This window comes from Gossypium arboreum, chromosome 2 (genome assembly GCF_025698485.1).
Source record: "Gossypium arboreum isolate Shixiya-1 chromosome 2, ASM2569848v2, whole genome shotgun sequence".
NCBI classification, from domain to species: Eukaryota; Viridiplantae; Streptophyta; class Magnoliopsida; order Malvales; family Malvaceae; genus Gossypium; species Gossypium arboreum.
Window position 1 is genome coordinate 110,679,141 of NC_069071.1, and position 13,534 is coordinate 110,692,674.

The 13,534-nt window shown below is 33.5% G+C and overlaps 2 protein-coding genes across 2 annotated transcripts; one reads left to right on the forward strand and one right to left on the reverse strand.

Annotated features, from left to right (window-relative positions):
• Nucleotides 1-1,943: 1,943 nt before the first annotated feature.
• Nucleotides 1,944-3,035, reverse strand: LOC108462752 (uncharacterized). Its single transcript, XM_017762665.1, has 2 exons — nt 2,476-3,035; nt 1,944-2,355 (listed from the first exon to the last, which is right to left on the reverse strand). Exons 1-2 carry the CDS (start codon nt 3,033-3,035, stop codon nt 1,944-1,946), a joined length of 972 nt encoding a protein of 323 aa, XP_017618154.1.
• A 3,486-nt stretch (nt 3,036-6,521) lies between these two features.
• Nucleotides 6,522-11,911, forward strand: LOC108462754 (IQ domain-containing protein IQM6-like). Its single transcript, XM_017762666.2, has 8 exons — nt 6,522-6,610; nt 7,084-7,695; nt 7,780-7,845; nt 8,609-8,697; nt 9,182-9,269; nt 9,341-9,580; nt 10,152-10,253; nt 10,689-11,911. Exons 2-8 carry the CDS (start codon nt 7,138-7,140, stop codon nt 11,448-11,450), a joined length of 1,905 nt encoding a protein of 634 aa, XP_017618155.2. The 5' UTR covers nt 6,522-6,610; nt 7,084-7,137; the 3' UTR covers nt 11,451-11,911.
• Nucleotides 11,912-13,534: the final 1,623 nt, after the last annotated feature.

Genomic DNA, 13,534 nt, shown 5'->3' on the forward strand with positions numbered 1-13,534 from the left:
GTGGGTTATTTGGGGTTGGGATGTAATTGGGTGGGATTGTATTGGGTTGTTGGGTTAATTTGGTCTGGGCCAAAATTTGCCTGTAACAAACATAATGTTTGGCCTAGTAGCAGTTAAATATATCAAACAACCAACTAGGCTCCTGTAGGTAGACTCATCGACTGGTTCATGATCTTCTTGGTTTGACAGCTTCATTCCAACAGCAATCAGAGTGCTTGTTGGCTTACAATTCTGCATTGAAAACTTGGACAAAACCTTCAAGGCAAACGTTCTCTGACTTAGAAAGATTCCTCCTTGAGCTTGAGTCACTTCCATACCAAGGAAATAAGTCATCCTTCTTAAATCAGACATTTCAAACTCCTGCTCCATTTTGGCTTTAAAATTAGCCAACATTGCTTGGTCTCCTCCTGTGACCAAAAGATCATCAACATAGAGAGACACAATGAGTTGTGGTTCAACTCCTTTCTTCTTAACATACAATATTGGCTCACTGAGGCTTCTTTGAAATCCCAAACTGACCAAGTACTTGTCAATTCGAGCATACCAGGCTCTAGGAGCCTGTTTCAGGTCATATAATGCCTTCTTAAGCCTATACACCATTTGTTTTTTGCCAGATACAATGAAGCCTTGAGGCTGATCAATGTAGATCTCTTCTTCAAGGAAGCCATTGAGAAATGCAGACTTCACATCAGGCTGGTGAATATTCCACTGCATCTGAGCTGCCAAGGCAACCAGTAACTTGATGGTGTCTAGCCTAGCCACTGGTGCAAATGTTTCCAAGTAGTCTAGGCCATATTTCTGGCTGAATCCTTTGACTAAAAGCTTGACCTTCAGTTTGTTCAAGCTCCCATCAGCATTTTTCTTGGCTCGATAGACCCACTTTACTCCAATAACCTTCCTCTTGGCTGGTCTAGGAACCAATTCCCATGTCTGGTTCTTCTCGATCATAGCAATTTCATTAGCCATAGCCTGTTTCCATCATTCATCAGCTTCAGCTTCTTCAAAACTGCATGGTTCTTATTGTGCAACATGAGCCCTCTCACAAACATCAGCCAAAGTCCTTGTACCCCTAACTGGTTCATCATCAACATCCATCTCTGGATCATTTTGATCAGATTCAAACTGATCTGTCATAAGTTCTTCAAAAATGACTTCAGGTTCATTTCTTTCCTAATTCCAATAAGCCTTCTCATCAAACACCACATCTCTGCTTACTTGGACTTTGTTGGTTAAAGGATCCAGAATCCTATAACCCTTTTTTACCGTACTATACCCGGCTAAAATACTAGGAAGAGCTCTTTTGGACAATTTATCCCTCTTTACAGCTGGTACTTGGCTGTAACATAGGCAACCAAAGACTTTTATATGAGCCAATGATGGCTTGAACCCGAACCAAGCCTCAAAAGGTGTCTTGTGAACAAGTGCTTTGGTTGGAAGCCTATTATGAATGTAGACAGTAGTATTGACAGCTTCAGCCCACATGGTCTTGGGTAGATTTTTCTCAAACAATAAGCATCTGGCCATATCCATCAAGCTCCTGTTCTTCCTTTCACTAACCCCATTTTGCTGGGGTGTGTAAACATTGGTTAGCTGGTGTTTGATGGCAGCATCATCACAGAAGGTATTAAACCCAGATGAAGTATACTCTGTTCCATTATCAGACCTAGTGGTCTTTATCTTGCAGTCTGTTTCTATTTTCACTGTAGCTTTAAACTTCATAAACACTTGAATAACCTCAGAATTATGCTTCAAGAAATAAATCCAGCAATATCTGGTACAGTCATCAATGAAGAGAATAAAGTACCTGTTGCCACTTAGTGATTCAGTCCTCATGGGGCCACAAACATCAGTATGCACCAATTTCAACTTGTTTGATACTCTCCAGGTGGTAATGAAACCCTGACTTGCTTTCCCATTTGACAAACCTCACAAACATCTTCAATCTAAACTATCTTGGTGAAGTTTTCAACCATTTCCTTGCTGACCATCCGAGCTATAGATTTGAAGTTGGCATGACCAAGTCTTTGATGCAAAAGCTTGGTGTCTTCTGTTGAAGCAACATGGGCTGAGTGTGAGTCACCAGACCAGTTGACTTCAAAGCATTTGTCACTCATGGTGACTGTCATGAGACTTGATCCATTTGGATCAGTGATTTGGCACTCCTGGCCTTTGAACACAACATAATACCCCTTTTCTAGCAGTTGAGAAATGCTAAGTAGGTTCTTGTCAATCTCAGGTACCAGCAGCACATTTTTGATGATTTTGTCAGATGTGGCAGTGCATATTTGCACATCTCCTTTGCCTTGAGCCTTGATTAGCTGACCATTCCCAATTTTTACCTTGGTTTTGCAGGATCTGTCCAAGGTTTTAAAAATAGTTGCATCTGGTGACATGTGGTTAGTGTAGCCACTATCCAACAACCAGCCTTTTGTACTTTTCTTCTAGCTAGCTGAGCAAGAAATAGCAAAGACTTACTCTTCATGGTCACTACTGTCTTCAGCCACTCGAGCTTCTTCATTTTTGTGCTGTGGTTGGTTTTGGCCAGGTCTACCTTTTTCTTTGCAGACCCTTTCAACATGGCCCTTCTTCTTGCAGTGTTGACACACAGCATCTTGCCTGAACCAACATCTGGCCTCTGGATGACTAGGTCTTTTGCAAAATCTGCAAAGTCGATCTCCTCTTCTTGCAACATCAGGCTTAGGCCTGTTTTTCCAGTTCTTCTTTCCTTTAAAGGTTGAAGTGCTCGAGGTTGCTTTGGCATTGGCTTGAAAAGCTCCCTCCTGATGCTCCTCCATTCTACTGGCTCTTCTTTTCTCTTGAGCATAAAGAGCATTAATGAGATCAGTTAGGGAGATGGTTGCCAGGTCTTTAGAATCCTCTAAAGAGGATATTTTTGCTTCATACCTTTTTGGTAAGGTAGAGAGTACTTTCTCCACAATCCTTGCCTCATCAAATTGCTCACCAAGGAGCCTTATGTTATTAACTACAGTCATGGTTCTATCAGAATACTTCTTGACAGTTTCTTCTTCCTTCATCTTCAAGTTCTCGAACTCCCTTCTCAGATTCAACAACTACTGCTACCTTGTCCTCTCAGTACTTGGAACTCCTCATTGAGCTTGTCCCAGGCTTGCTTGGGAGTCTTACAAGCTATGGTTCTGGTGAAAATAACATTAGAAACATAGTTCTAAATGCATGACATGGCCTTGTGTCTTTTAGTCCTCTCATCTGCGTGCTGTCTGATTTGAGCCACTGTAGGGTTGGCTCTGAGTAGAGTTCGCTCAGCATCTGTGTTGACAACAGATCAAAGGCCTGCAGGTAAGTCCTCATCTTAACCTGCCATATGTGGAACCCTTCACTATTAAAGACTGGTGGTGCAGCTAGTGAGAAGCCTGATAAAGCCATCGCTTTGAAAGTATGCTCGAACAAGTCCACTAAGAAATGAACTCTTGATACCAATTGTTGGGGATTTGGCACTCTTTAACCGGATGAAGTAAGAACTTCAATCTGGACTTTAACAGCAATGTATTATACCCGGATAAAGAATGAAAGAAAAAATGCTTGAGATTCAAGCTCTGAGCTTCTTTCAGGAATAGAGAACAGAATTTAGAAGACAAAGAAAAGTAGAGCATATGGAAGTAAAAATATGATGATTTCATTCAAAAGAAACTTTGGCTTAAAGCCATTACATATACCAGACATTAGCTGGTAAAAAAAATCAACAATTCATCACTTAAATACTACCTAACTCCACTAGGTACATAGGGACTAGGTGATTTTGCTTGCACACTTAAACAAAGCTGGTAACCAGCTCTTTGACCATCAAGTTACATCAATTTGTCATTTAAAATGAACTAAATTACAAAAACATTGTTAAAAAAGTAACAAAATGAAACTGAGATGAAATAGTAGCATTAACATCTTCAGTTGCACGTACTTTACCCGGACAACATATGTGCATAAATTCTTATGTGCATGAATCTGCATGAGCTGCATGTGTTGCATGGGAACTAACTTCAACACTTACTGTGCTTTTATCAGCGGTGAGACTAAAAATAATGACGGTTGTGAAATTATGTATTGTAATAACGAGATTAAAATTAATTATGAGATATATAATTCAATTTAAATGTGATTGGGGTAACGAAATAAAGATAAAAAATGATCCTTTTAAGGACATTAAATTAAAATATGTATGCATATATAATAAAAATAACAAAATCAAATTTGTTTTAATATGATATAACATTAGCTAAATTTACCGACCACCTTAAAATCCTCCAAAAGATAAAAAAAATACATGCAATGGACTTGTTGCTAGGCAACATCATTCCTTCAACTGTAATGAAAGTAAAAATTGAGAGAAAACATGCAACACCCCTCGCCTAATTCGATCATCAGGTCCAAGTTACGAGATACTACATTCATTGCTTGAGTAACTACGGACAGTTAACATTCAAATTAAACATAAATCATAAATCATAACCATTTAAGTTCATAATCACCATATACAACCTTTCCCGGGTTTTATACAAGCATACATATGCTCTAGAATTGACATAGAATCGAATAAGGACTAATTTGCAGCAATTCCAAAATTTTGAAACAACGTTGTAACTTGAGGGGTTTCCTTGTCGCAACGTAACATACTGACTTTCCTCATTGTGATGACCAGGGTTCCTCGTCACGCTGTGGCGCGGAATCCAAGTCTCATTGCGACGTGGGCTCTATTTTAGGCACAAAATAGGCTTTTTAATTAGTACCCATTTCAAGCCAATTATATCATTAACCTATTTGGTGCATATTTACACCTTATACCTGCACAAAACAAATTAAAATACATACAAAACATTTCATATATCCAATCCCAATATCAACTCATCTATTAAGTCTTAATTGGCACTAAATCAAATCAAAACATTCCAATTAAACCATTTCACGTCTCACCTATTTCATCATGCTTTTAAACCATTCAAAACAACCATGATATACTGAGCTCAATTATGCTGCTTAAATACCATACATAATATCATACAAGTTACCAAACACACAACTACACAATTAAACATTAACATTCAATAATTCAAGCATTTACCAAGTTTAATCAACTACCAACTCAAAGTTAACACACATACTAACACCTATGTACATGCTACATACCGAGCTAAAACGATAAAAAATCTACCGAGTCAATGGTAGGATAGTCTGGTCTTCAAGCTGATCCAATCAACAGGTTCCACAAATTAACAATCTACAAGGAAAATGAAAAATAACTGGTAAATATAACGAATGCTTAGCAAGTTCATATGAAATTTACTTAACGTATTGATCCTTTTTTTCCAAAGTATCCATGCTTTAGTATATTGATCCTTCTTTTCCACAGTTGCATGTAGTGGAAGGATCAGTTCAACAAGCTTGTACAACCATGTGCACTTCACCCAACACTTATCTAAATCCTTCTTCAATTTCTCTTCACGACACCCATCAATTAATGACACTTTAACTCTGGGTCAATGTCACTAGTTGCAATTACTACCTCTCATTGATTAGAAGGTTTATTATTGAAGCGACATCTTTGAGTGTAATGGTTATTTTTCACTTAGAAAATGGATTGTAAATGTATTTGGTCTTCATCTTTCCAACAAGGCAACAACCAACCCTAGAATGATGTTGAACTTTGTCATCATAGATGCACGTATAAACCAACATTCTTCAAGCATTCTTTGATACAATGATCAAGTTTTGAGAATTTTAAATTTATGTTGGATTCAAAGAACTTGACCTTTCGACTATTAAAAAATAGAAAATGATAATATTAATTTCAAAAAGAAAATAAAAAAATTCACAAAAAAGTAAAAAGATTGGAGTTGGAGTTTTCATCATATTGACAACATAGTTAGTAATGTGCTTGGCCATTTTTCCCATTCGTTCACAGGACGTGTGAATATTTATAAAGTAAATATCAACAATCATGAGAGTCAATTTTTACTGTATCTAATTGGGTTGGTTTAGCCAAAGACCAAAAAAAATTCTGGATTAAACCTCACAACCTTGAACTAGACTTCCATAGATTTCGAGGTACTAAGCATATACTTCACGGTACAACCCTCTGACATACATGGTACTAACTCTTATAATAATTAGACATCATCTAAACTCAACATCTATGAATGTCAAAATTAAGATTAATGATTAGATATTAGACATGTGGTGGTAATTGAAAATTTTCCCAAATTTAAGATTAATTATTTGTGTTTTTTTTTTCACTCAAAATAATACGTGGTTGGATAATAGATAGTGTCTCTCATTCTTAGTAGTTTTGTAAAAATTCGCCTCTCAATTTCTCTTATAAATATAGCTCCTCCAAGAATAGCACAAAAAAGAGATCTTTCAAAGCAAAGCCAATAGGCCAATCTTTTGTCAATCACCAGTCTTCTCACATTTTTCGCTCTTTCTCACATTTTCTTACCTAACCCAAAGTAGCCATTTTTTTTTAGCCTCCTTTCTTGTTTTCTTTCATTTTTAAGCTTTTGCTTCTTTGTTGTTTTCATTGATTCATCAAATGTTACATCCCACAATTTTCATCATTTTTACCCTGGAGTTAAATGCTACGGTGAGATAGATTTTTCCCTATATTTTGGAATTTTTTTATGAACAATGTAAATATTTTTTTTTTTTTATTCTATTTCAGATGTTTGTTTTTTTCATATAGAAAGAGAAAAGATTGTATGGAACTTTAATATCATGTTATTTGTATTCTTTTCCGATATAGTTAAAATTTAGGATGAAAATATTAAAGTTACATATTCTTATTATAAAGAGATAAAATGATATGGTTTCCCATTTATCATATATATTTATTGCTGCAAATAATCAAAGAGCATGAAACATTCGAACTGATCTCTTTTACTGCAAACAGTTTGCATTAATTTTATATTAAATCCGCAATTACAGCTCTAATTGCATTTAATAAAGAAATAAAATATAGTTAACAATATTATAATTAGGGTTTTGAGTTTGTACTAAACAGAATCTTATAAATAGTCTATATCTAATAATTTTACTCTCTTTTGTTTATATTAATAGGTACTGAGACCTCATAAACCATTTATTGTGTGAAGAAGATATAGTTTGAATACCATGGGAGCAAAATTTTCAAGTCCTATTAATAGTCTCCATAACTTGGAAAACCAAGTTCAAGCTCTCTTTACGAAATCAATAAGTTTCAAAGATGTGAATGTGAAGACAGTGATGCAATCATTCAGTTTCAACAGGCTTGTTTCAAATCCAAAAGGATTAGAACCAAATGGTTGTGGGACTGGGAGCATGCAACTTGAAGAACCTTCAAGCTTTGACAAAAAGGAAATACTCTCACATATTAAGGAAAATAATACAGTGTTTGTTAAACCAGAAAGCTGTAACAATATCTCACAAAGATCAAACACTGAAGAAAAGTCCGGTCCCGGCTTTGCCGAGCACGGTGGCCGACGATATCAAGCTGCATTGAAGTTACAAAAGGTGTACAAGAGTTTTCGAACAAGGAGACAGTTAGCTGATTGTGCGGTTGTTGCTGAGCAAAGATGGTGGAAATTGTTGGACTTTGCTGAACTTAAACGAAGCTCGATATCGTTCTTTGAGATAGAAAAACCGGAGACGGCGGTTTCACGATGGTCTAGAGCAAGAACCAGAGCTGCCAAAGTAAGTTTGTGTTGATGAAGAAGGAGGTGATGTTAATTGAGTTAAAAGTTGAGTAATGAAATGTTGGTCTTGTGTTTTTTGCAGGTAGGAAAAGGATTGTCTCAAGATGAAAAAGCTCGAAAGCTTGCTTTGCAGCATTGGCTTGAGGCGGTAATTACCATTTATATAAGTTATTTTTAGGAATTTAATCTTCTATTTTTTAAAATTTTAACTTTTTTTTTTTCTAAATTAAAAAAACAAAATTTAATTGCCCAAATAAATTTTTCTTTTTAAATTTAAAAAAAATAGGTCGTTTTTAGAAGAGTGTGAAAGCACGTCCAATTAAGAGTACTTTTTACATAGTTGGTGTGAAAGTGCGTTCGATTGGACGAGCTTTCTTACTGACATGTCAGAGAAAGTGTGTCCAGCTGGACGTTCTTTCTTTGTAGTTATTGGAAAATGCATCAGCTGAGCACGATTTCCCTAATATGTCAGCAGGAAAGCTTGTCCAATTGAACGCGCTTTCACACACTCTCTCTAAAAACGGTCTATTTTTCAAAATTTCGAAAAAGTTGGCCTATTTTGCCAATTAATTTGTTTCGGCATATCGCTAATTTAACCTTACAACTATTTACACTTTTAAAAATATTTTGTTAAATTATTATAATATCATTTTTAGTTATATTACTATTAAGTAGTATTTTTTAATTTCAAAATATCATACTATTTAATTTAATAAAAATTAATATTGTTAATAATTAAACTTAAATTTTAAAATTTAAAAAAACTAAATTTATAAATAAAAGTATAAAGACTAAATTCTAATTTTGTAAAGGTTACGGGCATATTTTAAATTATAAAAAAAAATACTAGGTTTTCAGTTTTCATATTTATTATCCATCTTCATCATGTTTTATATTGTTGATACTAACAGATTGATCCTAGGCATCGTTATGGACATAATCTCCAATTTTATTATGCCCAATGGCTTCACTGTGACAGTAGACAACCTTTTTTCTATTGGTAAGATTTCTATGAAACAGTTTTGAGGAAAAGGGTAAATGTATTATTTGGGTTTAAATTTGGTTAGTGTTTTTATATTGGGGTCTAAAATTTTTATTTTATTCAAGTTAGTCTCTAAATTTAATAATTATTTTATATTAAGGCTTGACTTTTTTTACCAAGTTAATCCCTAAATTTGGCTATTGTTCTCACATTGGGATTTAAATTTTTTTATTATCCAAGTTAGCACTTGATATTTCCTTTTTAAAAAGTCCAAGCTCTGATATAAGAACGATTATTAAGTTTAGAGATTAACTTAGACCAAAAAACATTTAGGACCTAATACAGAAATAATTGCCTAGTTCAGATTCTATTGTGACAATAATTGTCAAATTTAGACCTCAACGTAGGAACAGTTACAAAGCTGAAGCTCAAAAAAATTTAACCCTTAAAAGTAAATTAAAAAGAAGGTACTTGACCAATACATGTGTTTCGTAACATAAAGGCTTGATATTGGAGATGGGAGAGAAGTGAATCTTGAAAAATGCCCTCGATCAAAGCTTCAACAGCAATGCATCAAATATCTGGGTCCTGTGAGTTCAATTTCCCCCTTTTTATTTGAGCAAGTTGAAGCAGGTTTGGTAATATGATGTTGGATTTGCAGGCCGAAAGGGATGCATTTGAAGTAGAGATAAGGGATGGGAAGTTTTATTACAAGCAGAGTGGGGAAGTTCTTGATACCACAGGAGGACCAACTGATGCCAAGTGGATTTTTGTTCTTAGTGCTTTTAAGACTTTGTATGTTGGAATGAAGAACAAAGGAACTTTTCAGCATTCCAGTTTTCTCGCCGGCGGAGCCACGTTGGCGGCCGGTAGATTGGTAGTGGAAGATGGTGTTTTGAAGGTAAAGAACGAAATATATCTATACTCTTATTTAAACCTTTAATTGATTGATGTTACAAGTTAACCGTACAACAATTCGACTGTTAAAATTATTAAATTACCCATACATAATTGAAGTAAGTTATATTATATTATCATGCCATCACCATGCTTAAAATATTATATCATCACTACAACCATTTTTTTAAAATTTTCTTGCACAATTTAGTATTATTATACATATTTTTCACTCAGATTATTCAGTATCTATTTATAGTTACTATTATTTAAATTTTGATCGAGTTTATATTACGAGTCAACTGAACACCTATTCAGTTGAAATTATTAAATTATCCTCACTTTAGAGGATAATTAATATTATTATAAAAGTATTTTATTTTTAAATTTTTATATATATAATCTTCAAATACAAAAATTAAAAATGAGAATTTAACACAATACTAATAAATTTATATAGAAAATTTTCAGTACTTTATCAATAATTATTTATTAAAATAAGTTTATAAATCTATTATATTTTCGTTCATCTTAATAAAATTCAGTAAGTATTAAAATGATTGTTAACTTGATAGGCGATTTGGCCTCATAGCGGACACTATCTCCCAACTGAAGAGAATTTCCAGGAGTTTGTTTCATTTCTTCACGAACATGAAGTTGATCTCACAAACGTAGAGGTAATGAACACCAAATTCTTTTTAATTGTTTAACTTAATATAAGTAAAAGTAAGATCAACGTCCTTATGTTAGGAGTTAGATTGTATTTTACTTTTTTTATTCGGAAATTAAGTAAATCAATCATTCTAGATTGGATTAAAGAGTAAATGCTCGTTTTTGTTAAAACTTTTATCTATTTTTATTGTAAAAAATTAGTGTGACTGACAAACGTGACCTGTCACGTCTACTTCATTCTGACATATAGAAACTAATTTTTAATAGTAGAATTGGATGGAATTTTTAATAAAAAAAATCAGTTTACTCTTTAATCTAACGTATAAAGATTAATTTAAAGTAAAGAGAATAAAATGCTATTTGATTCAGCCCATGGAACTTTTACCCTTAGGATGCAAATTTGGGCACTAATCCAATTCTTGTGATGGAAATTTTAACAGCAAAGCACTTCTGAAGATGAAGCCATTAGCTGGAAGAACAGTAGTATCCTTGAAAGCAATGAACCAAAAGATGAAGGCTTGCAGCCAATGGAGACAACTAATAACAATGAAAACTCAATTCAAGGGAACACTGATTCAAATGACCAAGATTCTAAGGCTGTCCAAAATGCCAATAAATCCACATCAAGATCATCAGTATGGTCAAAAATAAGTAAACTCAAAATACCAGCAAAAGACGATGTGTTCGATATCTTTAAGAACGAAACGTTGCCACTGAGTTGCCGCAATGAGCGTCCAAAACCCACCACAGAAGGTGGCTATGAAACGGAGGAAGAATATCTATCCGATGAAGATTTTCTCTTCACTAAAATCAATTTATTTGGTGAAGATGATGATGATAATGAGGAAGATAAGAAGCCTATTCCAAAGGACAAAATAATGAGAAGGATAGCCTCACATAAAGAACCGAAGTCATATCAATTAGGACATCAATTATCCACCAAGTGGTCTACAGGGGCCGGGCCGCGGATTAGCTGCATGAGGGATTACCCATCGGAGCTTCAGTCCCGAGTTTTACAGCAAGCACACTTGTCCCCAAGAAGTGCCAATGCATTACCTCGAACACTATCACGTTTTGTGTTGACGCCAACATCACTGGGTACAAAAACAAGTTCACTTAGAAGCCCAATTGCACCTTTCCCTACAGCAAGTGGTATAAAAGAGAAAAGCAAAAGCGTAGGCAGTTTTGAAACACAACTGTGAATTCCGCACACCATTTAGCTCCTGAATTTAACTTTTAAGATTCAATTTGGTACTTAAGTTCGACGTTAAAATTTAATTTGGTACCAAAAAATCTTTGAATATCAAAATGAATATTGAAACCAAACTTAGATATCAAATTGAGACAAAAAAAAACTTAAATACTAAATTAAATATTAAAACCGAATTAGAATTAACCCTAATGCATATATAGTTGCATAAAACATAATTTTGAGCCTTTCTTTTTATATGTTGTTTTTCACATGCACCACTAGTGTGGTGAAAAATGAAAAGATAAATTGAAAGGGGTATTAGATTCGGTGTATACCATTGAGTTTAGAAAACATAATTAATTAAGTTCCTTTTTGAGCTGTAATCAACAGATTTGTAAATCCTACTTAGATGAGATTTGGATTTGTAAATCATGAATGAGATTTGATTACTCTTGGCAATTTAGAAGGAAATTAATATTTTTTTGAAGTTTTAGCTATTCACAACTTTTATTTTTGAATATCATTTTCTCTTTATCATCAAATTATATTAAAAAATTAAAATTTGTTGTTAATCCTTGTACTTATATAAAATTTAAGATTTGATCTTTGTACTTTAAAAGTTAAATATTCAATTCTCGTATTTTTTAATGTAAAAATTCTAGTTTAATCATTACCGTTGTTCATAGTTTTGTTAAAACTTATTAATTTACCATGTTTATTTTTGCAAATAATATGAGAAAATTCTAATCAAAATTCTAAATTGATTAATTTTGATAAAAATACTTACGATTTTAATGATTAAATTGATATTTTAAATAAAAAATAGAAGAATTTAATTTTAACTTTTTAAATATAATGACAAAATTTCAAAATTAATCAAACTATAGAGACAAGCTAACTTTTTTCTCTTATAAATCTAACACTCCATGTCTATTTATGCTAAAATTTCCCATATCAAAGGCTAAGATTTTTCTCCCATCAACTTTCATTAAAAAAAAAAAAAAGTTACAAGAAGTCTTGTAATTCCGACAAGTGGTTAAAAATTCAATCCTTTGAATAAGTCCAGTACAACAATTACTTAGTAATCCGATCGCAATTCATATTACCTTTCCTAAGAGAAAAGGAAAAGGAGCAACTATAATTAGAAGGAATGAGGGAATATTGCAGCAACTTCTCAAAGTGTATCATTTTTACCAAGCAATGCATCAATGCAAGATTTGTTGTCGGATTCAAGGGAGGATGGTTTTAGTCGGGTTATTTGGCCCAGCCCGAAGGCTTACCTGAAATGTGGGGGGTTTGAGTAAAAATAAAGGTCCGAAAAATGGGCTTGGATAAAAGAATAATCCCCGTTTAAAAAATAGGCCGGGCCTCGGGTAAAGTATTTTTGGCCCAGGTCTGGCCCGAATTCAGTAAAAGACAAAAAAAATTTGCAAAAAAAATTTAATTTTTTTTAATATTATTTTTTTATTATTTTCTCCTTATTTTGCTGTCATTTTACTATTATGTTGCTACTATTTTATTGTTATTGTTTGAGTATTGTATAAATCTTATTTTATTTTTAATTTTGTTATTTTGATATTTTTAGTATTTTTGATGTAGTATATATATTTAAAAATTATATAAAAATAATATAAAAATTAATACGGGCAAGCCTGGTCGGGTTTGGATTTTAGCATTTTTATCTGGGTCGAGCTTCGGCAAAATTTGAGGCCCATTTTTCAAGCCAGGCCTAGCCCGAACTTAGTAAATGGGCTTGAATTTTTAGTTGAGTCCGGCTTGAACCCGACCTGACTCGGCCCATGAGCACCCCTAGTTTTACATAAACGAGTTGTTTAATTTAAACCTTTGAATGCGAGGTTGGAATATACAATTTTTTTTTTATATTTTCTATGTTCATTTTATAATTTATATTCAAGATTCGTAATTATTTCTCTCAACAATATCATTTTCAAAATTTGAACATTAAAATATAAAACATTTTTCTATTTAGTTAAATAATAATTATTTTTAAGATAAAACTCTAACTTAACTCCAAAGATATAATATGGATATCAACTATTCAATTACTTTTTGAGGATAAAAGGTAACCATGCA

Bases quoted from the DNA above. Each gene is read 5' to 3' on its own strand.
- LOC108462752 (XM_017762665.1), bottom strand. From the start codon at position 3,035: ATGAAGGAAGAAGAAACTGTCAAGAAGTATTCTGATAGAACCATGACT. The intron at 2,356-2,475 runs GTAAGTCTTTGC...AACCTTGGACAG, and splicing joins GACAGTAGTGACCATGAAGA to ATCCTGCAAAACCAAGGTAA.
- LOC108462754 (XM_017762666.2), top strand. From the start codon at position 7,138: ATGGGAGCAAAATTTTCAAGTCCTATTAATAGTCTCCATAACTTGGAA. The intron at 9,270-9,340 runs GTGAGTTCAATT...TTGGATTTGCAG, and splicing joins GCATCAAATATCTGGGTCCT to GCCGAAAGGGATGCATTTGA. The intron at 9,581-10,151 runs GTAAAGAACGAA...TTAACTTGATAG, and splicing joins TGGAAGATGGTGTTTTGAAG to GCGATTTGGCCTCATAGCGG.